The 26124-nt window shown below is 33.7% G+C and overlaps 8 protein-coding genes and 1 long non-coding RNA gene across 11 annotated transcripts; 4 read left to right on the forward strand and 5 right to left on the reverse strand.

Annotated features, from left to right (window-relative positions):
- Positions 1-85: 85 nt before the first annotated feature.
- LOC116352403 (separin) lies at positions 86-2325 on the reverse strand. Its single transcript, XM_031784968.1, has 2 exons — positions 1646-2325; positions 86-1583 (listed from the first exon to the last, which is right to left on the reverse strand). Exons 1-2 carry the CDS (start codon positions 2258-2260, stop codon positions 360-362), a joined length of 1839 nt encoding a protein of 612 aa, XP_031640828.1. The 5' UTR covers positions 2261-2325; the 3' UTR covers positions 86-359.
- A 332-nt stretch (positions 2326-2657) lies between these two features.
- On the forward strand, positions 2658-3752 carry LOC116336612 (SAGA-associated factor 11 homolog). The gene is made up of 3 exons (XM_031760561.1): positions 2658-3096; positions 3183-3319; positions 3380-3752. The coding sequence occupies exons 1-3, from the start codon at positions 2873-2875 to the stop codon at positions 3556-3558; spliced, it is 540 nt and encodes a 179-aa protein (XP_031616421.1). The 5' UTR covers positions 2658-2872; the 3' UTR covers positions 3559-3752.
- LOC116336613 lies at positions 3572-5340 on the reverse strand. Its single transcript, XR_004200718.1, has 2 exons — positions 4258-5340; positions 3572-3760 (listed from the first exon to the last, which is right to left on the reverse strand). It is a non-coding gene; the product is annotated as an uncharacterized LOC116336613 (long non-coding RNA).
- Positions 5341-6349: 1009 nt separating this feature from the next.
- LOC116352260 (neural Wiskott-Aldrich syndrome protein) lies at positions 6350-8822 on the forward strand. Its single transcript, XM_031784720.1, has 7 exons — positions 6350-6892; positions 7000-7227; positions 7294-7480; positions 7584-7918; positions 7993-8121; positions 8190-8319; positions 8396-8822. Exons 1-7 carry the CDS (start codon positions 6791-6793, stop codon positions 8719-8721), a joined length of 1437 nt encoding a protein of 478 aa, XP_031640580.1. The 5' UTR covers positions 6350-6790; the 3' UTR covers positions 8722-8822.
- Positions 8823-9033: 211 nt separating this feature from the next.
- LOC116352210 (TWiK family of potassium channels protein 12) lies at positions 9034-10238 on the forward strand. Its single transcript, XM_031784616.1, has one exon. The coding sequence runs from the start codon at positions 9156-9158 to the stop codon at positions 10221-10223; it is 1068 nt and encodes a 355-aa protein (XP_031640476.1). The 5' UTR covers positions 9034-9155; the 3' UTR covers positions 10224-10238.
- Positions 10239-10257: 19 nt separating this feature from the next.
- LOC116352209 (probable ATP-dependent RNA helicase DDX20) lies at positions 10258-12556 on the reverse strand. Its single transcript, XM_031784615.1, has 4 exons — positions 12293-12556; positions 12055-12228; positions 11368-11983; positions 10258-11296 (listed from the first exon to the last, which is right to left on the reverse strand). The coding sequence occupies exons 1-4, from the start codon at positions 12459-12461 to the stop codon at positions 10330-10332; spliced, it is 1926 nt and encodes a 641-aa protein (XP_031640475.1). The 5' UTR covers positions 12462-12556; the 3' UTR covers positions 10258-10329.
- A 151-nt stretch (positions 12557-12707) lies between these two features.
- Positions 12708-14435, forward strand: LOC116352145 (glucosidase 2 subunit beta). Its single transcript, XM_031784490.1, has 3 exons — positions 12708-12955; positions 13048-13239; positions 13314-14435. The coding sequence occupies exons 1-3, from the start codon at positions 12741-12743 to the stop codon at positions 13456-13458; spliced, it is 552 nt and encodes a 183-aa protein (XP_031640350.1). The 5' UTR covers positions 12708-12740; the 3' UTR covers positions 13459-14435.
- Positions 14436-14714: 279 nt separating this feature from the next.
- Positions 14715-20788, reverse strand: LOC116352144 (pre-mRNA-processing factor 39). 2 transcript variants are annotated; one of them, XM_031784489.1, is made up of 8 exons: positions 20698-20788; positions 19971-20077; positions 19120-19717; positions 18874-19022; positions 18627-18752; positions 17229-17503; positions 16014-17108; positions 14715-15090 (listed from the first exon to the last, which is right to left on the reverse strand). In XM_031784489.1, the coding sequence occupies exons 3-8, from the start codon at positions 19613-19615 to the stop codon at positions 14880-14882; spliced, it is 2352 nt and encodes a 783-aa protein (XP_031640349.1). In that variant the 5' UTR covers positions 19616-19717; positions 19971-20077; positions 20698-20788; the 3' UTR covers positions 14715-14879. The 2 variants fall into 2 exon arrangements, with proteins under 2 accessions (XP_031640349.1, XP_031640348.1); XM_031784488.1 differs by lacking the exon at positions 20698-20788 and adding an exon at positions 20465-20690.
- Positions 20789-22103: 1315 nt separating this feature from the next.
- Positions 22104-24803, reverse strand: LOC116352269 (DDB1- and CUL4-associated factor 10 homolog). 2 transcript variants are annotated; one of them, XM_031784740.1, is made up of 7 exons: positions 24351-24803; positions 24089-24263; positions 23906-24019; positions 23448-23817; positions 23166-23315; positions 22869-23078; positions 22104-22808 (listed from the first exon to the last, which is right to left on the reverse strand). In XM_031784740.1, exons 1-7 carry the CDS (start codon positions 24352-24354, stop codon positions 22224-22226), a joined length of 1608 nt encoding a protein of 535 aa, XP_031640600.1. In that variant the 5' UTR covers positions 24355-24803; the 3' UTR covers positions 22104-22223. The 2 variants fall into 2 exon arrangements, with proteins under 2 accessions (XP_031640600.1, XP_031640601.1); XM_031784741.1 differs by having other exon boundaries at positions 22104-22805; positions 24351-24800.
- Between the last annotated feature and the right edge of the window lie 1321 nt (positions 24804-26124).

A 26124-nucleotide genomic window follows, 5' to 3' on the forward strand; every position in this document is an offset into this window, starting at 1 on the left:
AATATTTTTTGAATTTTTTGGCAATTATTTAATGATTTTCCATTTAAAAAAAAAATCATTTATATTTATTAAAATAATGCTATGCTAAATGAATTATTGACTATTTATTTGACTTATGACTTATGGTTTTGTACATTATTCCTTTTGAAAGTTTATTGAGCTGTTGAGAATAAAATGAGGAGCTACCGAAATCGCATTTTCTCATGGATGTTTTAAGTAAATTTCTGAAAAGTGATCGAATTAAAGTGCCTTCGTGCAAATTTTGAGATTTTATGATAACCGAGAAATCGCTGTTTCGGCCAATTTTGTTCTCAACGACTCAAACAATATTTGCACTGTTCTGAATTATTCGATTCCTATTATTTTTCCATTGATGTATTGTAAGGTGGTAATCCTCTAAAAACCATAGCCGATCGAATGCCAAATGATATGCTCGATTCGTTGCGAATTTCACACAGCAATGCGAGTAAATTTGGATTTCGTTTACCCTCGGATTTCAGCAGTATTTTTCGAATGTGCTCTTTCGACCGTTCATCTTTGCATATTTCGATTGTGGGATGTTTTTCTTGCATTGGCACAACCCATTGTGTAAGTATACAAATTGTGATGAGATCAACCCAAACATCTGTGACAATTGTAAGTGCACCCAAAAGTGCCGGACATCCATTTTTAAAGTAAACATATGACTGACAAGTGGCTTCGCAAACTGTACCTCGTGGTTGCATTGCAATCGATTCACAACCAAACAACATCATAATGCAATTTTGTTTTATATTTTCGAATTCGTGAGTGGCGAAAAACTGTAGACTACTACCGTGTCCCGAATAAACAAATACATCATTTTCTGTTAAACATTTGGTAAATTGTTCTGGTGATGGCACCTCCTTTTCAATACGTTTCCATTTTGGCAAAAAATCTTTATAGTATGATGACATTCGTTCGCACATGTGTGCCAGCTTCTCATCGTCATTTGGATTTATCATGGCCAATCCATTTTTCACATCAATTTTAAGATAACCATCGTTAATTTGGTCTTTGTATCTTTCGTACAGATCAAATAAAAAATATATCGAATGCATACGTGTGAACTCTTGTGAAGTCAAACACATTTCCCATGGCAATGGATCCAATATCTCATCGATGACCAAAATGCATGGATAATATTCAAAGTCTTCGATCGTGGTTTTGTTTTTAAGATCAATTAAAAAGTTTTTTATTTGTGTACATTCGGCGAAATTACGAGCAATAAAACGACCCGCTTGCTCGCAGTCATCATTTTCCAGTAAATCAATGCGGCGCGCCATTAAACTAAGATACGTAATCTGATCGTTGGTGAACTTTTGCGATTTGCCAAATATTTCAACGTCTTCGAATAATTTTTTCTCAAAATTCTCTCCATCTTTTCCTTTGATTTTGCCGGACAGGAGGGTGATCCACGGTCCAAGCCATGATATCATATCATCCACCAATTTCGATTGTGCTGTTTTCAACTCCTTCATAAATGAACTATAGTTCTCTGTATTCATGTGTGAAGTATAGTTTTCGTATAACACCTCATGCACCTTATACGATGTTGATAATATCTGTAGTATAATTAAAATGTTATTTATTAGTTCTATATAACTTTGATATATGTTTTACTTACACTTTCTTCGCCAAATTCAAGCCAATCGAGAATGATGTTGGTCGGACGGTTATCCCGTTTCTCCGATACGCTATCACGAAATAAAGTTATTCTTATGGGAGCATCACTGGTGTACATATCTCTTTTGGTAGCATATCTATTGTATCCATTATAAAGTTGACTCAACTGAATCACATTCCATTCTTTTGGTAATTGAGCACATTTGGTATGCAAATCATTAAACTGAGTTTGATCATCTGTTGCAGGAGCGGGTTCTATCGTTGTATCATTGATCACGACATTTTCCAAATATTCCGATAAATAATCAATCAAAACATTTCCCGTCTTTTGTTGTAAATCGATTGTTTGGCTAATTAATTCGTTTTCATTTCCTTCAGCCGCTCGATTTTCGTTCAAAAAAGTGCCAACAAATCCACAACTGAGCGCTTTACTGTCGTACAAAATGGCCTTTTCAAAATCACCCGATTGATCTGCTTTGTATGCAGTTCTTTGGTATTCATTTCGTCTGATTGACCATGGTTTCCATTGCCACAATTTATCATCAATACTATTTGTACTACTAATATTACTATTTAAATCCGGCGAATCGTTTGATTCCTTCTTTCCACTATCCATTGTGAAAATATCAACATTTATACGATGTATTATTGCAACAACTGAAAACTTTGGTTTTAAAACATCAACTTAAATGCTCCAGGTGGCGCACAACTGACATTTAGTAAACAATACATTTAACTCTGTTTTTAGTATAAATCTGCGATATTTACTTGAACATTTTTTTTTAAACCATTGAAAAATATTCAATGTTAATTTCCTCTTATACATATTACGACTTGAAAATTTTCCGCAATTAAGAAATAGGTGAGTATTATTTGTTTCACAAAATAACCGATTTCATAAAATATAAACAGAAAATGATTTCAAAGTGTTAACGAGACATAGTTTTGTCAAAATAGAAACTCAACATAACCTCAACATACTGTTTTGTTATGTACTAAAAAAAGATACAAATAAACATCTTTCTTAATTTTTTTCTCATTACATTTCGAGACAAAAAGCATTTGGGGGTGGAAATGAAATATTAAATATTAGGAGTTTTTTTTTCTATTTGAAATTAGTTTGGTAATTGTATTAAACAGTGTGGTACAAAAGCGATATTTCTTAAAAACGTTTCCTATTCAATATTTTGAAAATAAAAAGAAAATCATCGGTGAAATAAAAAATAAAATGAATGAAGGTTCAAGTTCACAAATTGAATATGCAAGTGAAACAGAGCTACTGGCAGATTTTAAGAAACACATGTGTGATCCGGCAAATCTAGAACGCGCAACAAATTATCTGTATAATTCATTAGTTGACGAAACCATTATGGGAGTTGTATTCGAATTACACTATTTACACAAAACAGGTCTCGATGTTGCAATTGAGGGTGAACCTGAAGATCCAACTAAGTGCGTTTAACTTCTATCATAATCAGTTATCATGCATTTTTGGATTTTCTGCTCAAAATGCGTTTTTTTTTTCTTCTCAAAAACAGATTCAGTATTGTAGACATGCCCGATATGGATGTATTTGGTTCGACAAATACCAAGAAAGCTGTAGATTGTACATGTCCAAATTGTGACCGGCCTGTGGCATCATCACGTTTTGCGCCACATTTGGAAAAATGCATGGGTATGAGGAAAATTTAATTTTCAATTTTAAAACAGATATTTTATGCCGTACTATTTGCAGGAATCGGACGTAATTCATCGAGAATTGCGAGTCGACGAATAGCCAATTCTCGTGATGGAAATAATTACTTTGGCAATAATATTAGTGACGATGAAGATGATGCGGATTGGTCGAGTGATAAAAAGAAAAAGAAAATTCAATCAATGCGAACAAATGGATCGAAAAAGAATGGCAAATAAAAGCGAAATAACATCTCAAAATATAACAAACAAACATTTATTAAGACCTTAAATAGTTTTTTTTTCTTCAATTTGATACTTATTTATTTATATGAAGATATTTTTGTAGAACGTAAATAAACCAATTAGTTGTCTGCGTGTTTCATTCACCGTACCTCCCAAGAAAATAGCCGAATAACTTTATTTTGACTTCTTTCCATTTCTGAAAAAATAAGAATGAATTTTTTTTAAACAAGATAAGATATTTAAAAAGTGAACGAAAACGAAAAAACCAAACAATTTAGAAGAAACAAAAAATATAGAAACTTTGGATCACTGATTTTAAATCAGTTTTACTTTTATTTTAAAAAAATATGTAATAATACTGCAACATAAACTTTTTTATGAATAGTTTATTTGTTGTATTACAACAAATAAACCGTGTGAAAAAAACTTCATGTTGCAGTATTATTTGGAGAAAAATAAGAGCTCCTCTTTCGCCGCAACGATTCATGTCTAGAATGAACAACGTAAAATGAAAACTAATATGAAAATGATTTCAATCTGAGATTTTTGCCCTACTACAGATCAGAATTTTTCACACTGGAGGTGCGCGCTCATAGTAGACATCGCACTCACAAACTGTTATCTATATAAATGTGTGTACACTAGGGTGTCCTACTAAATTGAGTTTTGGATATCAGCACTGAAAATACAAACCACTATTGAAAAATAAATATGTTTGACAAAAAAATGTCATCTAAAATTTCTTTGTTGGCTTCTACCGAATAAATTCGGTAATTAATCAAAGTTCATTTTCTATTAAATGCTTTCTTAGCATCTTTCTCGTTTGTTATCTACCATTTCGCGCTATTTTAAATAACAAACAGTGTAACAGAATCTGACACAGCGGGCAATAAGATGAAATGTTCATAGAAGATGTGTGCGTGTGTTTGTATTCTCGTCAGATTTGTACTGTAAAACATCATGAACAGAGCGCATTGTGTGGCGACACCGAAATCGGTTCTCGGAAATAAAATAAACACCACTGTTTTGTTTTGTTTTGTTTTGTAAATCGTTTTTGAGTATCGATGTTGTTTGTAAGCAGCAACAATGAAAAGGATTGGATTTTTGAATCTATAATTTGGAACGTGTGCCATACGATTTTGGACACTTTACAACAAGTTTTGAGATTTAATTTGTTTGTGTGTGGATTAAGATCGTTGTCGGTATTAAAAAAAAGCGTGCGTCGACAATGTTGCTGATTTCAAATTAAAATGCATCGCTGTGAATACAGCAAGCATAACGATTTGTTTTTACTTTTGAAATATAAGAAAAACGAATAAATCGATGCATTTCATTATTGTTCTTAATAGAATTGTTTCATATTTTCATAAAATATCGGTTTTTCAAATTATGTAATTTTTCAATGACTATCGTGAGTGTTTTATGAGTTGTGAAGTTTTTGTATTGTTCCGAAATGCTGTGTCAGATTTTTTTGGTTGGTGTGCCATATCGGCAGGATTCAAGACGTAGCGTTGTAGAATAGTTTTTTTTTTTTGCTTTAGAATATAGCTAGCAGAGAAAGATTTTTTATTTAGTATTTGATTTGCAGTGAAAGAGTGTGGTTTTGAAACGGAATTAAAGAAACGAATGTGGTGTATTGTCAACATACAATTAATAAAGAATATCGCATTGTTCGTCACTTATTTTGCTGATTCCTAATGATCGTGTCCAAATCTATTGTTTTGGTTCAAATTTGGATGTGCTGTAACCATAATAATCACCAAAAGTTAATTTTTGCTTGACCAACCCGATTTTCGGTACTTGATGACAATTTTGAAGGGTTCAAGCATTTAAATTGGGAATACGACCGTAATTTTTGCTTTTTCTAGAATCCTCATTTTCATACTAAGTCCATGAAACACGATACATGGTTCGAAGATAGATTGGTTCATCTTTAGACACATGCAGAATTTGTTTTGAACTTAGCTCGCCAAAACCATTTGAGACACTTTTTCGTAAATTCAATTTGTACGCCATCGCGATTGGAAATTTTTCTGCAAATTGGGTTTGACAGTGGAGTAGGAATCCCGTTAAGTCTCCTATGTGCATTGGTTGACATTTTTGATTTGGTTTATGAAGCGCAAAAAGCGCCTGAATTTTGTGCCAAAACTTTCTGTTCATATGTTATATGGAAATGGGAATATAACCTTTTTTAGTCACTCAACTTCAACCAGTTTTGATGAAATTTTTGATATTTTATTTTCAATGAGACAAACAAATAAAATGTTTCACAATAAAAGATAAAATTTCGTTTCCAAATACGCAAAAAACTCCTACAAACACGATGAATTGTCGAGATGCTGTTTAGCTGTCATCACAAAATGAGAGAAATTCAACACGGTCGCCGCCACCGTCGCCGTTTTACACTAATTCTGTGTATTTGCTATGTTTTGGTTGTTGTACTAGATAAACTATGTATTTTGTTCATGTGATCTATTTGTTTCGTTTATGTGATCGAAATTGATATTTTTATTTTATTGGAAATTAAAAGTATTCTTTTGCGTTTTTATTGATTTTCATGGCATAGAATACAAAATGAAATAAATACATGTACATCTTCAACGCCAACGGCCTCATGTATTCTGAGGACGAACGCACTGGGTCTTCTTCCGATGAGAACAGTGACGAATGGGACGATTAAACAAAGAAGTGCTGCTTGAAAATCATTAAAAAAGTTATAAAAATCGTTTGATCGATTAAAAAAAAAATTGCGAAACGTCAAAATCAAAGACAATTTCGTTTCAAAAATAATTATCAATCTTAAAATGATATGAATCTTAAATTGTTCGCGCTTAGGGTTCTACAAGTGACGTGACAAAATCAAACATAGAGAGTAGTGCCCTCTTGCGATTGTCTTCCATTGTGAAGTACAAATACTTTCACATCGACAAAATAAAAACTCCCACTGTTTATATGAAGGCAAAACGACAATACGAGTGAAGTGGTATGGAAAAACTATGAATGACATCAACAATAAGACCACAGTGAATTGATAATTGTCTTCTGATTCATTCCATGATTGCAAAATATTTTGTGGCGTGACTCAATTAGTGGATAATATAAATTGAACATTGATTAGATTTGATTTCGATTTGATTTTTATCTTTTTTCAATCTAAAATTGTGTATATGTGTGTGTGACAATTTTTGATTCGAAAAAAGAAAAGAAATTTTGTTATTGTGCCAATATGAAACAACAAAACGAAAAACAACGCATAAATAAAGCAAGTAAATTACTTTCTCAAGATGAAAACGATTTGGTGTTTTCCTTATTGGGTCGTCGTTGTCAGGTATGCGAATATTGATTTTGTATTTGGAATGGAGATAGAAAGAGGGAGAGAGTTGAGCAAAATAAAAGTAATCGATTAAATTAATCTGACTATATATATATTTAAAGACGCTGAGCACAGCAGTGGTTCAATTGTTCACAACTGAAGCGCCCGCCCATTCAGCATGGATAAAACGTTTGAGTGGCATCGCCTGTTTTGTTCGAGACAGTTCGAAACGATCATACTTTATTCGAGCTTATTGCATGATGAAACACGAACTTGTCTGGGAAGAAGAAATGTACGATTCGATTATGGTTGGCAAACCACGCGAATTTCTAATCAACTTTGAAGGCCAGGTAAACCATTTTCCATGAATGGAATGAATGTGAATGAATAAATTGTCCTTTTTACTCAATAAACAGGATTGTATGGTGGCCTTGAGTTTTGCATCCGATGAAGAGGCACATCATTTCTACAAATCGGTCTCAACGACAATTGCGAATCGATCAAAGAAACGGCGCAGTCGAAAATTTTCACCAACCAAAACAGATGGCAGTCAAGATATTGGCTACGATTCGGGCGTTGTGCTAAGAAATCAAAATTCGACGGGTACGTTTTTATGAAGTAGTATTTCTTTTTTTTAAAATATCACATAGTATGCTGTGGAGCTAAAAATGAATTAAACATATAAAATTCCCTTAATCTCAAATAGGAATGACACAATTTTCGCAAATGTCGCAGTCAACAACTGGAATTCGTGACAAAAAGAGACCAAATCGTAAGCTAACAAAGGCAGACATCTCACAGCCAACAAATTTCAAGCATTTGGCACACGTTGGATGGAATGACAGCAAACGATTTGAATTAAATAGCGAAGAAGTGAACAGTTTGGATACATTTTTGAAGAAAGCCGGTGTGTCGGAGCAACAATTGAATGATCGCGATACACGTGCATATATATACGATTTTATTCAGAGTCACAATGTATTGGACTCGGTGAAATCGGAAAAGCAACAACACACACCACCACCAGTTCCAACACGAAACGTAAGAGTGTCTCTTTTACCATTTTAACTTTAGAATTATTTGTTGAAATTAATTGTTCGTCTTCGCTTCAAAAGAATCCAACTCAACGAATTGCACCACCACCTCCGCCGAGTGCCAATATCACAAAGCCACCAGCACAGCTGCCCAAACAATCAAGAGTTGGCCCGGGAAGACCACCGCCCATATCTGATCCACAAATTCAGGTATTACAACTCTGACCAATTTACTTCTACATTTACACTTACTCAACACTTTACTTGATCATTTACAGCAATCACAAGCAGCCACAGTTGTACACATTCCAGCACCACCTCCTCCACCACCGCCTCCGCCACCATTGAACACTTTACCATCATTGGCCAATCAAGCAAATCCGGTTGCGGTCGCACCAACTTTGTCCGGTAATTTTAAATATTTCCGAATTCAAACGTTGATGTTCATCACATTGAAATAAAAAAAATATCATTTCTATTTCAGTTCCACCACCAACCGATACACGCAGTGCTCTCATGGATAGTATTAGAAAAGGAACGACATTGCGTAAGGTTGATCCGGCTACGTTAAGTACAGGTAGTGGTGGCGGCGGCAATGATGCTCGAAACGAACTGCTGTCTGAAATACGACAAGGTGTCGAACTAAAACCAGCAGCTGAACGCGAGCTAACTGGACAACGAGATTCCTGTAACCGAGGTACGGATGCATTGGCCGACGCACTACGAAGAGCATTACAAGAACGAAGTCGAGTGCTTCGATCATCCGACGAAGAGGAAGAATCTTCCGATAACGACGAATGGGACGATTGAAAAACCACTAAACTGAAACAGCATTTTATCTCGTTTTATTTTCAATTTATTTGATTCTGTTGTTGATTCGTTTCACAATAAACATTCTGTTGAATATAAAATTGTTTGTATGTTTTTGGTAGTCGATATTTTTGTTTTGATTAATCCAAACTACATCTAAAGGTCGGAGAAATGAAACCCAAAAAAAGAACAACACACAACGTTGTTACTTTCTACTAATACTACTGAAGCATATTTACGTTATTTTTATACAAATTCCACGATTGCGTCGGAACAGTCTAAATTTAGCATTACAGAATATGATGAGTCGAGAGAGTAAAAAAAACGGTGCCATGTTTCCAAACTATATTAGTTATATTTGAAATTCGTGTAATATTCATATAAAATAGTAAAATAAAAATTATCACGATCAAACGATTGGTTTTCAAACAAATATGAATCGTCAAAATCGGTGGTCAGTTCGTAGCAACGGTTCACAATCATCCCTTCGAAGTGTCAATCGAAAGGAAAAATGCAAAGACTTTTGTCGAAAAACAATTGCATTCATGTGCACACAAGTTGGGGTTGGTGGTCTAATTGTGGCATACGCTTTAGTTGGTGCAGCCAGTTTTATTTCAATTGAAACAGACGAAAAACAACCAAATATCACATATGGAGAAGAAGTGAAACAAATGCGAAATGAGTATGCGAGTAAATTGTATAAGCTGGCATTGAAAAACAATGGTATAAACGAAACCATTTGGCGAAATCAAATGAATGAAAAATTGTTGGATTATCAAAACTTTTTGGTGGGAATGATTAAAAAAGGCTATGACGGACGTACGTTGAAGCAAATTTGGTCATTTCCAGCGGCGCTCATGTTTTGTTTATCGGTATTTTCGATGATAGGCTATGGAAATTTAACACCACGAACGGAATGGGGAAAAGCAACAACTGTTATTTATGCAACATTCGGAATTCCACTCTATATTTTATATTTTTTAAATATTGGCAAAGTGTTGGCGAAAACATTTCGTTGGTTATATCATAAACTACACGAATGCAGCCAAGAAACGGATGGATCGATGCCAAATCGAAAGAAAATTATCGTACCATCATCGGCATGCGTATGGGTGATGTCTGTTTATATTTTACTTGGTGCCGGAATGTTTTCGTATTTAGAAAGTTGGGACTTTAAAAATGCCGTGTATTTCTGTGTAACGAGCCTATGTAAAATCGGAATAGGAGATTATGTGCCAGGAACGAGTATAAATGCAACCATACCATTCTTCACAAACCCAGACACACAAAGTGAAAATCATACAAAACTTATCATTTTATTTACATACATTTTATTTGGCATGGGACTAGTTGCGATGTGCTATCAAATCGCTAGAGAAGATATTCGTGTCAAAATCAAAGAAATCACCGAAGATGTCGAACTTTGCATGGAAGATCTACGGTGTCGGCTGGCAAAATGTTGTAATGGAAGCGGTCGAGAAATTGAAAATTATCATAGTTGATTTCAAACAAATCCAAAAGTTAATCATTTTTAATTTTGTTTATCAAATTTTATTAAATAAAGTTTTTATTTACATAATTTCAAGTAAAAAGTAAAATACATTTATTTCACTCTAATGGGTACGCCGACCGACGCGTGATATCGTTGATTTGTTGCCAATAGATTTGCATCCAAAAATCATTCGCAGCTGGTATTCCATAACAACTGGCACCGTATTCTTCTTCAAAATTTGAACGGTTTTTGTGAATTTTTTTGTCTTTTTGTTTTTCCGGAGCTTTTGTCATCTTGGGCATACTGTCACTTGGTAATGATGGTGATATTACATGACTATTTTCATTAGGTACATTTTCTTCATCCTTCTCCTGTTCCAAAGATTCCAGAATAGGTTCAGCATTCGTGTCTGTGACCTCTCCGTCATCAAACTTTTCGTTGACCATTTCCGACGATTCATTGGCGATGCCATTGCATTGAAATTGTGCAAAATCTTCGAAAATATCATCAGAAATTGTAAATTCGGTTTGATTTGTGCACTCTGTATGGTTACTATTTTGAAAGCTTGAAAATAAATCTTCATCAATCTTTACAAGCTCATCATTTTCATTCGAATTGTGATCAATTAACAGCTTTGCCACTTCCAGTAACTTTAAATTTTTGCTCTCAACTGCATCCTTTTCGATGTGGTGGTTTAATTTTTGTTGCTCTTTTGAATTCACATCGATTTCCGTTTTTTCATTATTAGTATCGACTAAACCAAAAATGTGTGAACCACAATCGTCGGTTGAGTTCCATGCATCAAAGTTGGTGACACCATTCAGTGTAATTGGAAAATTGGCCACTTTCATATTACTACCACCGATTGTCCCAAGGAGTTTACGAAATTTTTCCATTTCACCTTCATCGCTGGATAAAGTGATGGCCAAACCACGTCTTCCAAATCGGCCGCATCGTCCGATGCGATGTAAATAGGTTGAACAATCAGTTGGAACGTCCAAATTTATTACCAGATTGACATTTACAATGTCAACACCTCTTGCCATCAAATCACTTGTGACCAGTATTCGACACTTGTACTGCCTAAAAAAGTGATTGAAAGATATGTAAAAATGATTGTTTCAAAACCGTCAAAATACAATACGAATACGTACCGAAATCGTTCCAATGTGGTCGAGCGCATTTCTTGATCTTGTGAACCCAAAATTAGTTCAACAGTCCATCCGTTTTGCGTTAAATAGTTGGCAAAACTTGTGGCACGAAGTTGTGAATTCGAAAAAAGAACACATTGTTTGAACGATGTTTTGCTGAGAATGTATTCAACGGCGGCTACCTTACGCCACATTTCTTGAATCGATGGCGTTGAGTTGCAAACAGATGGTGACAAATCAAATTCACCAACTGGTAATATAAATTGTTTGACACCGATTAAAACTGGTGTATCACGCGAAGTAGAGACTGCAATCGGATTATGCATGAATGATACAATCAATTTGTCCAAATTATCCTCGTATGTTGCACTGGACGCAATTATTTGTCGATTTTTATTCAATGCATTCAAAAATTTATTGATGTCACCATAAAACTGTTCGGACACCAATTTATCAGCTTCATCCAGTACAAACGTTTGAATATTTTTCATACAAACATAATTATTTTTGATTAAATGCAAAATTCGGCCGGGTGTTCCAACGATTGCTTTACATTTACTGATACGTTTTCGATCTTCAACAATGTCACGGCCACCAATTACGCATGCCACACTAAATCCTATGGATTGAAATAAACCAAAATATAACAAACATTTTCAATGTAAAATGAATTTTTATTGTGTCACATACCTGAACAATGTGATCCAACCGATTGTAAATAGTTTTCGATCTGTAATGCAATTTCACGTGTTGGAACGACAATCAGTGATTGTGGTGCTTTTATGTCTGGTTTATATCGTTCAAGTATTATTGTACAATAGACCAATGTTTTGCCCGTACCTGACTTCGACTGTATAATTAAATCTGTATAATGTAAAGGCATCTTTGTAAATTAAAATGTAAACATGAAAAATTGCCGTAAAATTACCTAGTCCACAACGTCCAATGGGAATGGCGCGTAATTGAATTGGAGATGGTCTTTCGAAATTACATTTTTTAAGACCAGCGAGCACTTGATCCGAAAACATCATATCACGGAATGATACATCTTCGGTGAGTTCAACATCATTTGTCTTCTTTAAATTATTTTCCTTCATTTTGTTTTTAAATATAATAATTAATACGGCAACACTCAATGTTTTCTATTCAACCGCAAACATTTCGTACGATTTTAAACGCACATCGGTGTCGGCTGAACAATCACCAATACATTTATACCCATTTGACACTTAAGTGTCAATATTCTGTTATGTACATTAAACGTATACAATATTTTTTCCAATAGTTTTAACGAGAACGGTGTTGTGATTTGTTGTTTTTTGTTGTTTTTGTTTTCTTTTTTTTTTAAATAAATTTACAGAAGAGCAAATAGAAAAATGCGAAAACAATGGATAAAAAAGGAAAATTTGTATCACAAACCATTTTATAAAAAGAAATTGCAAATGACATTGCTAAGCGTATTTGTAATGGCGGTAGTGTTTTTTGCATATCAAGTTTTTTACATTAAACAACTTCAAACCGAAGTCGAACACAAACCATATATTGTGCCGGTGCAATCAAATTCGAACAAGGAAACAAAACGAATTCTTCGGTAAATCATTTTCGACGATATTTATTTATTTATTTATTCATTTTCGTTATTTACTTATATGTATTGACACTGTGTCACATTTCATTTTGCAGGGGAATAAGATACAAGGACTATGATCTGTATAATCCGGTGGTGCGTAATAAATTTTTCTGCATCCGAACAGGCAAAGAAATACCGATGGACAAAGTGAACGATGACTATTGTGATTGTGATGAGGATGGCAGTGATGAACCAGAAACAAATGCATGTTCGAATGGCGTATTCTATTGCACATACCAAAAAAGGTAAATGTAAAATAAAAAACGGAACCAAAAAATTATAATGACACACAACCAATGTTTCCCTCCAACATGATTAGGCATCTAACTGGTCGTGGTCGTGATATTTCGATTCCAAGTTCATTTGTCAACGATGGCTATTGTGATTGCTGTGACGGATCAGATGAATGGATTAAACGAAATGGCAAAGAAACCAAATGCCAAAACACTTGTATAAAATCATAAACGCTTAAAATCTTCAACAAAATACACAGCATTTCAATTCAAAATTTGATCAAAGAAGAAGAGATAAAAATGATGCTAGTGTACCATTTGTCTCACTAACAACAATACATTTTCCTCTCATTGTAACTGCTTGGTTCAAGCTGAGAATCAAACAAAGTCGAAATATGATTACAAATAATTTTGATACAAACAACAACATAATAGTTTCTTGCATGCACATTTGCAACCTCCTATACCTATATAGCGCAATTGCAAACGACTAGAATGCAATGAATGATGGGCTTGCTCATTTCATAAATGTTATTAGAACCATATATTGTTAATGAAAACTCATAGAAATTTTTTCGTCACTTTTGAAAGTGAACATTTTAAACAGCTACTGTATAGAAATTGAATCCAAAAATTGTGTTTTAAATGGTAACTCTGTGGTCACCTTAGAAGCAATTCAGTTTTCTAATTGAAAAGAAAACGATTTATGAATTATTTTAATTTTACTTGAACTAACTGAAGCGAAAATTCTCAAAGCAACTCTATAGACACATCGACACGTGTGCATATTCAGGTGTCAAAGACTATCTGTTATAAATCCATTTCAGCGTAACTGAACGAATCATTTTTAGTATAGCTTAGTTTTCAATTGTTTTTGTTACATTTTTCTAAATCTACAAACGGAATATTATTAACAAAACATTTGTATTATAGTTTGATGCATTCCCCACATGTTTTTATTGTTTATTTAGTACGATACATCATTACGTTAAAATATGACTGAACAATTATTTTTAGAAATAGTCTGAAAAAAAAAATGATGCTTAAAATTTGTTAAAGCAAAAGAAACAAATATGCATTTATTACACTCATGTGGAAGAGGTTTTTTTTCGGTTGTTGTTCTAAATTTCAAGAATGTGTACGTAAGAATTTTTGTGGAAGCTGTGATTTATTTAAAACAAATAAAGATAAGAATATAATCAAAAGTACTTGTTGTCTTTAATTGAAAAAAATCTGAATGATTTGGTTTCTTTTTGTTGGGCGATTGCCATTTTTTTTTTATTTTGATGAAATAAAATTATTATACTTACGAAAAAATTAAAATATTCTGTTTAATTTCTCAATTTATACAATTAATAATCAATTTGCAAGTGGTTTGTCTTTATCATTATTTCCTTATGTATATTTCGAAGCCAATTTACTTACTGACAAATGTGCTAAAAAATGTCGATTATTTTTTTTGTTTCAAATGACAAACCGTTTGAATATGCATTAATTCATGGCTGAAATTGGTTTGCCATTTCTTTTCTCTTTTTCTTCATTTATTATAAAATAATTTTAAATGTTAAAAAAATATGAAATGTCTTAATGTTAAAAGTATTCTAAATTTTATTCTCATTTGTAACGAAGAGACATTGAATTGATTTGCTTTGTTACCACCCATAACTCCATTGGCTGTAGTTGCTATAATTATTGTAATAATTGCTGTAATCGCCGTACGCTTGTGCACCGGCATACTGTTGATTATTCCCATAATAAGCGGAATTATTACCCGAATTGTAGTATGAACTATTGTAGGTTGCTGAAGTTGTACATGCTGACTGTTGTGTGCTATCTTTCGGTGTCTTCTTTTGCGGTGACTCACTGTGTAAACAAATGAAAAACAAACGAAAAAAATTGTTTAAGATTTTCTTATAGCCATATTAAATTGTTGATGAGATTAAATAAAATGTAAAAAGGTATTTGTATGGCATTGAATTTGATATAATTGAATTGTATCTAATCATATACGCGATAAGAGTATCGTTTCCACACACGCTTGTTACTTTTGCAAAAAAGCTATTCTCAACAAGAAAATATTCAAGTCATCAATGAGTAAGAAATATTTATCGATTTTCGCAATTCAATAAAATTGATAATTATTTTAACTTTAAAATCAAATTGATTTTTGTACACCACCAGTCAAGATGGCACATTACTCTGCAATCATATTTTGCATCCTATTTCTCAGTGGCGTAATTATTGCACAACCATTGCAAGAGAAGAAAAACAACGATGCCGTTCCATCCGAGTTTCTTTCAAGCGTGAATGACATTGAAAATGTAAGAACACCAACCAAACCCAAATTTATTCTCAGCGAAAAAAATTGGGTAAATTCAGTTAAGTTAATTGTGTTTTTCGTTTTGAAATGAATTTTCCCTTCAAATTTACAGCGAAATGTGGTCACGACTCCAGTCAAGTGCCCTCCGGGATATCAGGCAGGTGAGAATATTCATTATTGTTATCATTGTTTGTTGAAACTTTATTGTTTATTGAACAAAACATTAGTAATAAAATGTTATCTTTTCGAATTTCATTGAATAGATGCGCAAGGAAAATGCCGTGAAGTTTGGCAGTAATGAACCAATGCGATTGGATAGAAAATTGATATGAATTTTTTGTTTGTCACGGGTTTGAATTCGACATAGTTTATGTTGACTTGAAACGATTGATATAAATGATATTTATGTGAATTACATGAAATAAAAAAAAAGTGTTATCGTATAGAATTTGAAGGAAATTCTCACCTTGTTTTATTTTTGGCTTCGTTCGCTTTGCTAAGTGCAGTTTGTAGTGATCGTTGAGCGTCTTGTAGTTCGGCCGATGATTGTCCGAAATCTTCGAGAAATTCGACTTTTCGCTGTGTAAACAGTACTTTCTGGTCGATGTCGAGATTTTCACGTGCCAAAAATTCGTCCATAATTTTAACTATCTCTTTTTCGTTAACCGTTTGCCGTTGTAATGCCAAATCAATCATTTGTAATACAATTCTAGCATTGCTTGGGTCTTTTTCCAATGCCGTTTGTAAAATAACCATCGCACCATCGATGTCACCTTTGATTTTATTACAAAATCGAGCATATTTGATTGCAAAACTGGCGGCTGTTGTTTTATTCTTTGTATTTGTTATGTAATGTTCGTATAACTGTGAACATTTATCGAAATCGCCTCGCCTTCGTTCCAAATTGATGCGACGATACGCAACTTGCATTAAATTTGGGCATGTCTTATCTAAATTGCTCAAAATTTCGGCCGCTTTATTTAAATTGCCCAATTGTTCTTCACATGCCGACCACAATAAATGTAGGCTCGGTTTATCGGGATGATGAATTGTACATGCTCGTTCATATACTTCTCTGGTTTTTTGTACAATATCGGGTTCATTAGTCTGTGATTCGAGATAATGGATCATTTTAAGCCAAAATTCATCGTACAATGCACAGGCGATGAGACAACGTTCAAACAACACCAAAACACGCTTTCGATCACCCTGCTCAATTTCAAAGTCCAAATAATCCTTCCAGTTTTTTAACTGACATCGTTCAAGTGGTTTTACATGAAAATACGGTCGTTTAATGCCTTCTTCGAATGACCAACGCGTTGTTACTGCAGCCACTGTATTTTTATGTACTTTTCGATAGCTAGTAAGCAATTTATCTTTGATGGCAGATGCTTCGGATTCATTTCGAACATAATCGTCGGGCTCATCTGCACCGGGCGCTAACGCCGAATCATCAGCCGATTCTTTTGTCTCTGCATCGCGCACTTCTTTTCGAAGTCGCTTAAATTCGTCCACCGGTATCAACGATGCGATCGCATTGTTGCTTACGATCTCTTGGAAACTATGTTTTTTTTTTGTTCGTTTTTTAAAAGAAGAAATAATAAAATGAAAACGAAAGAAGTAATTAAAATAATTTTCAGAATTTTCAGCTCAGCAATTTAAATGTAATGTGATTACATACTTTTCAAAATGACTGCTATAGCCCTGAGTTGGCGTTGCTAGCAGTCTATCATATACGTTGATCACATTATTGAGGCGTTTATTTTCAGTCTCCCATTTAATGTAGGCTTCCCACAGTTTATCAGATCGAAATTCTAAACCACAAGCTGTAACCGCACGTTCAAATTGCGATCGAACAAACAATTCATTGTCAGTGTAATTCTGTTTTACATGGGTCAAATAATGTATCCACAAGTCCACCGATAATGGTATCGCTTTCAATCCACGTTCGAATACCTTGATTTTTTTTTTTGAAGAAGGGAAATTATATTTAGGGTCAGAATCAGTATTTTTTTTAGCAAATGTTCTGAAGAAAGCTCGCAAGAAAGAATTTTTTTTTGTAATTTAATTTTCTGACATAGCTATCATTGGCACCGTGGAAGTGCACTTCAAGCCCTCTTTCATGTATCAGGCACTGCACTTCTTCGGTGCCAATAACAGCTCTGGTTTTTGGACCAACACCAGACATGATTTCGACATAGAAAATTGGAATTGAACGCTTTTGATTTCAGATAGTCCTGGATTACAACAATTGGACCCAAAAATCATGCAAATATATTGGAGCAAGTGAATATAAGTGAAAATCAAATGTCAAAGAATGTAAGTGGATGATGAAAATGAGAAGCATAGAAAGAATGAACAATTCAACAAAAAGAATAGAAACTAATTGATGTCCATCTAAACAAAACTCAATACTTTTGATGTGTTTATATGTTGATTGTTTTTTTTTTTTTCAATAAATATTTAATTCATTTCTACAAAATATTAATCACAATATGTGTCTTTAAAATATCACAATTCATTTTTCTGTTCAAAAAAGAAAGAAAGATTTTTTTTTTGGTAAACAAATTGAGTTAAATGTTTAATGGATTGTATTTGAAATCGAACACAAGCAACATCCACATAAATCAATTTGATTACCAATACACTGTAAACTAACTGTACTTTATTTTATCTAATTATAAAAATAAAATTTGATTGATGTCGTTATTGTGTATCGAATAACGTTTGCATCTCAGTGATTGTGTGTGTGTGTGTGTGTGAGATTTTTGAACGGTAAGTATTGTGAAAGAGTAATGCCAGCAAATGTCCCAAGAAAGGGGCTCGTGTGCAGACAAACAGCTGTTTCTGAGTACTGTTGACTGTAGCGAAGTAAATGTATCGATAAAACGTTAATTGATCGAAAATTGAATATTCTCTGCAAAAGCCAAATATGGAACGAAAACAAAAATGTATTTTTTATGCACCCGTTTGTCGCTCGATTTCTGTACGTCATTGTACATTAATTGCACGAACATAAATTCACCGAAAATAAATTAAATAAATTTAAATTTTAAATGCAAAAATCAATTTAACTTACATCTTCGCATTTCTTTTTATTTCCTTTCCGTTTCTCGTAGTCAGCATATTTACGCCAATAGCCATAGCAATAGGGATAGTGTGCCAAGAAGGCATCGTACGCCTCACGGGCTGCCTCAATGTCATTCTATTTTCGAATTAAATTTAAGTTATATATTAACAACGGAAATGGTGTCTCTTTTCTCATATGTTTTGATTTATGATTTGCCGCGGTGTAGTTCACCATACATAACAATAAAATGAAATACCTCTTGTTCTACATATTGTAAAAGGTATGTCCATGCGGTAAAGTCACTTGGATCATCGTTAACCGCTTTCCAATATCTATCAAGATCAGGCAGTGTTTTTTTCTGTGTAGTTTTGTCGCTAGCCTCGTTCGATTTTTCTGGTTCTTTACCTAATGAACACAATTGAATTGAGAAAAATTAATTTAAAAAAAAAATCATCGATTAAATTTGTTGTTTTTGCATAAATAAATAGTAAATTATGTTTACTGTCAACTTCAGCTTTTGCACGTTTCTTTGGAGTGTCGGCATTATCATCGGCATTTTCACCCTCTTTTCCCCCATCGATTTTTCGTTTAATTTTATTTGACGATGGAAATTCTTCTTCAGACACCACCTCAGTATCCGCTGGTAACTCGGCTCTCTTTGGACCTGGCAATTCTTCATCGGATAAATCTTCGGCATCATCAATTTTTGGTTGTGCCGGTGCCGGTAGTTCATCTTCTGAAACCATTTCAGCATCTAATTCATTTGAAATTTTTGTATCTTGACTGTTGCCATTGGGCAGATCTTCTGCTATGGCTGGTAAACTGCTCGAATCACTGTTCAATTCGGTGGCTTCAGTTGTTGTTGTGGCATTTTGTTGATTTGCTGGGTCATTTTCATTATTCGATTCGATTGATATTGGTGGGTTATTGACATCCGTTGCATCATCATCAACACCGGATGTTTTATTTTGCAATGCATCCATACAGACTTGCATCATGTCTACACTTTTGCATTCAATGCTAGTTTGTTCTTCTATTGTATTCAAAGTATCAGTTTCCTCAGTTGATTTTACATCACCTTCACCATCGTCACCGCCGTTCTAGAGAATATAATTGATTGTTATACATTTGTTCACGTATTCAAATATTTAATTGATTTTTGAAAGCGAAAAAAATTCAGTTGGCCCTTGCCATATATCATAAATACACAGTCACACACAAAGTGTGAGTGTGGATGTCATCAGCAATTGGAGATACATCTCAAACAAATGCTTATTAGCAAATATTTTCATCATTCAAAGAGAGGGAAAATTGTGAAACGATTCACAATACGATATACTGTAATATACTTACGTCGAATGATTTTTTTCGCGTTGATCGACGTGTATTCCTAACTGGAACAACAGTTGTAACTGGTGTGGAAGCAGCTTTTCTGCTTGACCGCGTCCGTCGAGTTCCCTCTAAATTGAACAGACCAAATCGTTAATAAATTTGTTGTCGTTATCGATCAAGCAATAATCGAGAATGAATGAAAAAAAAAAAAAAACGAAACAAACGAAGATAATGATAACATCAATAATAATGGTGATTGTACAGTTGAATACTTTTTATATTTGTATAACAAACACACACATAGCAATGGAAATTGTGACAAGCAATTAAACTAATGGCGGAACAATATTGTCGACAAACTAAGCCGCATTACGTTTATATAATTGAAATAAATTTCAAATCATTTGCAATAAAATCACACAATTTTCAATACATAAAATCAATCGTTACACATATCACACATACTTAAAACGAATTGTTCATAAATGCCATGGGCTATTGAATAAAATGTTTACCGATTTCTTGAACAGCATTTTCTTCACCACCGAACGACGCCATATTAGTTACAAAACTACTAAACGTTAAATACACGTCAAATGATATTTCTTGTATTTATTGAGATTTCTTCAATTTAACGTTAAAATATAAAAATTGGAATTGTTCGTTCGAAATTTTGACGACGAATTGAGAATTCGGTGAAACAATTTTCTCTATATCACACGCACTTGATAAACTGAACAATTCTTACATTTTTACATGTGGTCGTTTTCTGTTTTTCTCAGTTCTTCGTTGCTAGTTTGTGATGCGTTGCGTTTATTTTATTTATCTGCTTGTCTATGTATCTATCGTCGCCAAAATGTCAGAAGCATGCCGGTGCTAATAAAATGAATGCGTCTAATGACATCCCACGTACGAGGGCTGCTCCATATATTTCTAGATTGGCAATATTTAGTGTTGTCCAATACAAACCATTGTCATATTCGTTAAGTTTAACATTTGGTAGCATAAACGATCTCAGAACGTTCTGTCATACGCGCGCTATTTGTATTGTTTACAGTGACATCTAAATTGCATCTCAACAAAAAAATGAATTGCACTCGTGAAAATTTTCGTGCGATGATTTACTACGACTTTAGATTGGGTGTATCTCAACAACAGTGTTTTGATCAACTTCATTTGGTCTTTGGCGATGAAGCTCCATGCAAGGCCACTGCATATCACTGGTTTACTGAATTCAATCGTGGTCGTCATTCGCTCATCGACGAATTCCGTGAAGGTCGTCCAAAATCGGTTGTTGTTCCAGAAACTATCGATGCTGTCAAAAACATGATAAACCAAGATTTGAGATTGAGGCATCCTTGGGCATTAGTATGAGAAGCATACACACGATTTTGCATGAAATTTTGGCCGTAAAAAAGATTTGCTCTCGTTAGATTCCACATAAATTGACCGATGATCAAAAAAATTCTCGTGTGAATTGGTGTAAAGAAATGCTCAACAAATACAATCGAGGTGCATCAAAAGACATTTATAATATCGTCACATGTGTAGAATCATGGATCTATGGATATGAGCCCGAAAGTAAACAGCAGTCAACAGTATGGGTCTTCCAAAGTGAAGATAACCCAACAAAAGTTGATCGAGCAAGAAGCACTTCGAAGCAAATGGTCGCCTGTTTTTTCGAGAGAAATGGTCATGTGGCAACAGTTCCACTAGAAGATCGTAAGACCGTCAATTCTGATTGGTATACCACCATTTGTTTGCCGGAAGTGATTGGTGAAATAAGAAAAAACAACCGCCGTCGCAGAATAATTCTTCATCACGATAATGCAAGCTCTCACACATCTAATCAAACAACTCAATTTTTGACCAGTCAAAACATCGAACTGATGGGTCATCCGCCGTACAGTCCTGATTTGGCACCCAACGATTTCTTTTTGTTCCCAAGCGTGAAGAATAAACTGCGTGGTCAACGATTTTCAACGCCCGAAGAAGCAGTTGATGCGTTCAAAACACATGTTTTGGAGATATCAGTTTCGGAGTGGCATGAATGCAATGACAAATGGTTTCATCGAATGCAAAAGTCTATCGATCATCACGGAGAATATTTTGAAAAACAATAAAGTCGTTTTCAATAATAAATGTTTATCTGTGTTTGCTATTCTCAATATATAAGTAACAGCCTACGTATTACTAAACATTTTATTTAAGAAAATTTAAAAAAGAAAACATATTTGAACATTATGCATTCGAATGAAGCGAATTTGAATAAAACTAAAAACGTGGCTGATGCCACATTATTTTTCCTTGTAAACATCCGGTGGCTAATAACGGATGAATGGGGCTAAATCTTGTGCTCACCACAATATCTTGATGACAATCAACATTTTTCAATTCATATAATTTATTTGAACCATTTTGTTGTGTTAGCGCCTGTGGTAATTCCTGACAATTGGGCGAGAATGCGAGCAAACGAAACCCTAATCCGTATGGTGAACATATTAAGCGTCCACATGATGAGAAGCATTCCTCTTTTATCAATCCTTGGCCTTTATTTGGTTGTTCTATTGAGTATAACATTCGTCGTACATTTTGTGGTATCGGCTTTTTCGGTACGTACATGTAACGATATCCACTGCATGCACCACCTCCACCACCTCCTGTTGCCGATGGTGATGACAATCGAACGGGCTGAGTCGCATTGGAATTTTGCATTGATAAAACACCACTACTGATACCATATACGTGCGTATTATTAAATGTATTCGAATCATGGTTTCGTCTAACCCTAAGCAATCTATCTCGTACAGTCATTTCAGCGGCCCAGATATCTGCATGTGTTACTGTGCTATTCACCTGCTTCATTATAAATTATTGATTAGTTCAATTTAAATTGCGGCCATTATATATCAATCTTACATTTGTTGTGGTCGTTGTGGTGGTGGTGGTGGTTGCTGTAGACGTTGTCATAAATGGTTGTGTATCGTTGTTTTTTTGATGTTCATCCGATTCAGCATTATCAATGCTATCATCATAGTCTCGATGCTGAATATCGTGTAAACATGTAAATTCGGTCCTCTCGTCATAACTTATATTTCGGCTAAGTGCACACCATCCATGCGGATGGATCTAAAAAAAATAAAAATAAAAATGAGAAAGAAAATGAATTTTAACTGATTGCTTATCTTTATTCACTCAAATTTCGATTTGACTCACTTGTAAACTACTAATTACTTCGGCATCATTTGGAAAATCACTAACTAATTCGACTCGATTTCGTTTCATATTTTTCGAGAACACATGATCGAATTTCGCCGCTGTTGGTATAAATTGTCTACCTAACTGCATTAGACGATACACATTTGGCTATTGATTAAAAAATAAAAGCGTAAATTAATTAATGATCATGACAAAAGTCTATATTGGCCTTGAGATATATAAATTGCGAGCCAAACAATTTTGCTGCAACTGATGTGTGAATTTAATTGAAAATCCCACCTTAAATCCATTCAAGTCTTCGGCAAGTGTTGACAATTCTAAATCATGAATGATGATTAAGTAGCCGCCCGTCGTGCAAATGACCAATTGATTTGAATTTGGTGATACTCGGCACCTCATCAAACCAGGTGTATGAAATACTTTTTGATAGACAAATCCTTGTTCGGTACTCGAATTTATGTCCCACGTAAAAATACTTCCATCAAAACCTGACGTCACCAGCAGATTTTCTTTGGTTGAATATTCGATGTTTTTTACCCAATTCATGTGACCATGTAAACTCCGAACTTTCGATCTTAAATTTCGTTTATCCCATAGAGCAACGGTTGTATCATCCGAGCAAGTGGCAAACAAACAATCCGTTAGAAACCTATGAAAAAAAAAAATGTTGGTAAATTTTGTAATTCGTATTATTTATTTCAGACGCAAAAGTATAAAACGATCAATGTATTACATACTTAACACAATTTACGGAATCTGAATGCGCATTTTTCACAGCCTTCGTTTGACGAGTGGTTATCGGATCGAATAAAACGATCGATTTCTTTTCACATGCAGCTATTAACAGTGTTCTAATAAATGAAACGAAATAAAGCATTAGTCTTGTGAATCATGACAAAAATCGATTGTGTAATGTTTACCCATCGGGAGAATATTCCAAATTGTAAACGCCACCATATTCCGAACCATTCGCAGAATCACTGTCCCAACAGCTGTATGCTTCCAAATGTGAATATATTGATTTGTGTATTTGATCTTCTAAGCCAGCATAATTGTTTAATCCACGCTCCCGTCTATTGTACAAAGAAAATATACCTAGACAGATGATTAGAAGAAAAAATGTAAATATTGTAAATTAATCAACATGTAATCGAACGTAATGGAATGTAATAGAAATAATACCCATTCCAAGTTGTGGGATAGAACGAAACGACTTAATTCTCAAGACGACGACAATTTCAATCAGTTGGAGTACACTGTCGCAGTACAATGTTGTGTATTTTGATGAATTCAAGTTAGTTCCGTGCTGGTCTTCGTTGAAACGATGTTACTTCAAACATCAGGAAATCGATGTCAAAATATTTATCACTATTATCTTTACATTCGACACACATCTATTTTGTATGAGATTCAAATGGTTTCAATGTTTTTTTTCTACGGAAAAAACTCACTCGCTACTGTTCGTGTTCAATTCAATAAATAGTTCTGTGCACACAGTGTTTTTTTCTTTACTAGCTGTCAAAAACGATTATGATGGAATACTTTATGTGTGATTTCATTCAAATTATTACTATAACACACATTTTCTTCTCATATACTTGTTTTTATATCGATTGTTGTCAATAATTTTGCATTATTTTTATTTAATTATTTGTATATGATTATTATTGATTTACTTTCATGGCAAAAGTCAATGTGTGCAAAGGAAATTGTATTTGGCATTTACATATAGATGGCGCTACTGATCAAACAACACTGATGTTTTTTTCTTATTGTTTGCTTTATAAGACCTAATTGCCAAATGATTAAAGAAAATATATTAAAAAAAATATTTTTTAACGTACTCACGATTAATTCGAACATTAAATAGATACGATAATTTTTCTATTACAAATTCTACTCATTTATTTAACACAAAGTGTTGTCCAAAGAAGAAAAAAAATACTTTCTTTGACTCATACAAAACTTGAGCTTTCTAAATATTTTATGAAATAATATCATATATCTCCAACTGTTTTCGTAATAATGTCAAATATATGCGATAGACCTCACTAGTTCACTAAGTGGAAGGTTGTTCTCAACTAGAAAATTTATTTGTGTCAAAAACTTAGACGCCCGATGGACCCACCTATTACAAGTTTATAATTTTTCTTACCTTAAAAGGGCTTATTCAGCGTCTATGTGTGTTTTTCTAAAAATCTGTTTTTTTTTTCTTCCTACCTTCACAACAGAAGCAAACGGAGTCGCTTTTCTATTAATAATTAAGTTGATAAAAAAAAAGTAAAATACAATTATTCACTTCAAGCATTTTGTTATTTATTGGATCAAGTTCATCATAATAGTTTTTGTTTTTAAATATTTTGAATTCAAGGATATTTAATTGTTGCTATGAAAGATATTCTTAAACTTATATTTCACACTGAAGCTGGCTACTTCACATCCAACAAAAACAGTGATAAATTTATCAGATGATTAATGGTTTCTATGTATTTTGTTTTTGTGGTTCATTATTAATCGGGTTGGATTTTAAATTCGATCATGGAATATATGTGCTCTGTGAAACGGTTTTTTTTCTTACGAAGATGCGATACTTGTACCACATACATTCAGTTATTGTTTTCGATGTGACGTATATTAAACAGAAGCCTACCTTTAAAATTTCTTTATAACGAATCACTTCCATTCTAATTTTTTTTCTTTAATTGAACATATTTTTTTTTTATAACAAAGATTTAAAAATTGATCAAAAGCAAAAATAAATAAATTACCTTTTATTGAAATTTCCATATAAAAAAAAAGAATAAAAAGAAAAGCGAATAAAAATCATTATTTGAGGATGGAATTTAATACGTTCCGAATTTAATCGATTTTAATTTGATAGTTATGCCTCATTGATGAAATACCATGCATATATTTTACACTGATAACATTTAAGCTATATATCGTTTAAAATCGC

The sequence above is a fragment of the Contarinia nasturtii genome, unplaced genomic scaffold (genome assembly GCF_009176525.2).
Source record: "Contarinia nasturtii isolate CC-2019 unplaced genomic scaffold, AAFC_CNas_1.1 Cnas_scaffold_187, whole genome shotgun sequence".
NCBI lineage: Eukaryota > Metazoa > Arthropoda > Insecta > Diptera > Cecidomyiidae > Contarinia > Contarinia nasturtii.

What these genes read in the sequence shown, in the direction of transcription:
- LOC116352260 (XM_031784720.1), top strand. Translation starts at nt 6,791, where the DNA reads ATGAAACAACAAAACGAAAAACAACGCATAAATAAAGCAAGTAAATTA. An exon ending in TAATCAACTTTGAAGGCCAG is followed by an intron (nt 7,228 to 7,293) that starts GTAAACCATTTT and finishes CTCAATAAACAG; the next exon opens with GATTGTATGGTGGCCTTGAG. An exon ending in TATCTGATCCACAAATTCAG is followed by an intron (nt 8,122 to 8,189) that starts GTATTACAACTC and finishes GATCATTTACAG; the next exon opens with CAATCACAAGCAGCCACAGT.
- LOC116352269 (XM_031784740.1), bottom strand. An exon ending in GATTCCGTAAATTGTGTTAA is followed by an intron (nt 23,818 to 23,905) that starts GTATGTAATACA and finishes TTTTTTTCATAG; the next exon opens with GTTTCTAACGGATTGTTTGT. An exon ending in AAGTAATTAGTAGTTTACAA is followed by an intron (nt 23,079 to 23,165) that starts GTGAGTCAAATC and finishes TATTTTTTTTAG; the next exon opens with ATCCATCCGCATGGATGGTG.
- LOC116352144 (XM_031784488.1), bottom strand. Translation starts at nt 20,507, where the DNA reads ATGGCGTCGTTCGGTGGTGAAGAAAATGCTGTTCAAGAAATCG. An exon ending in CGCGAAAAAAATCATTCGAC is followed by an intron (nt 19,718 to 19,970) that starts GTAAGTATATTA and finishes TATATTCTCTAG; the next exon opens with AACGGCGGTGACGATGGTGA. An exon ending in TATAGCAGTCATTTTGAAAA is followed by an intron (nt 17,109 to 17,228) that starts GTATGTAATCAC and finishes AAAAAAACATAG; the next exon opens with TTTCCAAGAGATCGTAAGCA.
- LOC116352209 (XM_031784615.1), bottom strand. Translation starts at nt 12,461, where the DNA reads ATGAAGGAAAATAATTTAAAGAAGACAAATGATGTTGAACTCACCGAA. An exon ending in CATTGGACGTTGTGGACTAG is followed by an intron (nt 12,229 to 12,292) that starts GTAATTTTACGG and finishes TACATTATACAG; the next exon opens with ATTTAATTATACAGTCGAAG. An exon ending in GGTTGGATCACATTGTTCAG is followed by an intron (nt 11,984 to 12,054) that starts GTATGTGACACA and finishes TTCAATCCATAG; the next exon opens with GATTTAGTGTGGCATGCGTA.
- LOC116352145 (XM_031784490.1), top strand. Translation starts at nt 12,741, where the DNA reads ATGCGAAAACAATGGATAAAAAAGGAAAATTTGTATCACAAACCATTT. An exon ending in GAAACAAAACGAATTCTTCG is followed by an intron (nt 12,956 to 13,047) that starts GTAAATCATTTT and finishes TTCATTTTGCAG; the next exon opens with GGGAATAAGATACAAGGACT. An exon ending in TATTGCACATACCAAAAAAG is followed by an intron (nt 13,240 to 13,313) that starts GTAAATGTAAAA and finishes CAACATGATTAG; the next exon opens with GCATCTAACTGGTCGTGGTC.
- LOC116336612 (XM_031760561.1), top strand. Translation starts at nt 2,873, where the DNA reads ATGAATGAAGGTTCAAGTTCACAAATTGAATATGCAAGTGAAACAGAG. An exon ending in GAACCTGAAGATCCAACTAA is followed by an intron (nt 3,097 to 3,182) that starts GTGCGTTTAACT and finishes TCTCAAAAACAG; the next exon opens with ATTCAGTATTGTAGACATGC. An exon ending in ACATTTGGAAAAATGCATGG is followed by an intron (nt 3,320 to 3,379) that starts GTATGAGGAAAA and finishes TACTATTTGCAG; the next exon opens with GAATCGGACGTAATTCATCG.
- LOC116352210 (XM_031784616.1), top strand. Translation starts at nt 9,156, where the DNA reads ATGAATCGTCAAAATCGGTGGTCAGTTCGTAGCAACGGTTCACAATCA.
- LOC116352403 (XM_031784968.1), bottom strand. Translation starts at nt 2,260, where the DNA reads ATGGATAGTGGAAAGAAGGAATCAAACGATTCGCCGGATTTAAATAGT. An exon ending in TTGAATTTGGCGAAGAAAGT is followed by an intron (nt 1,584 to 1,645) that starts GTAAGTAAAACA and finishes ATTATACTACAG; the next exon opens with ATATTATCAACATCGTATAA.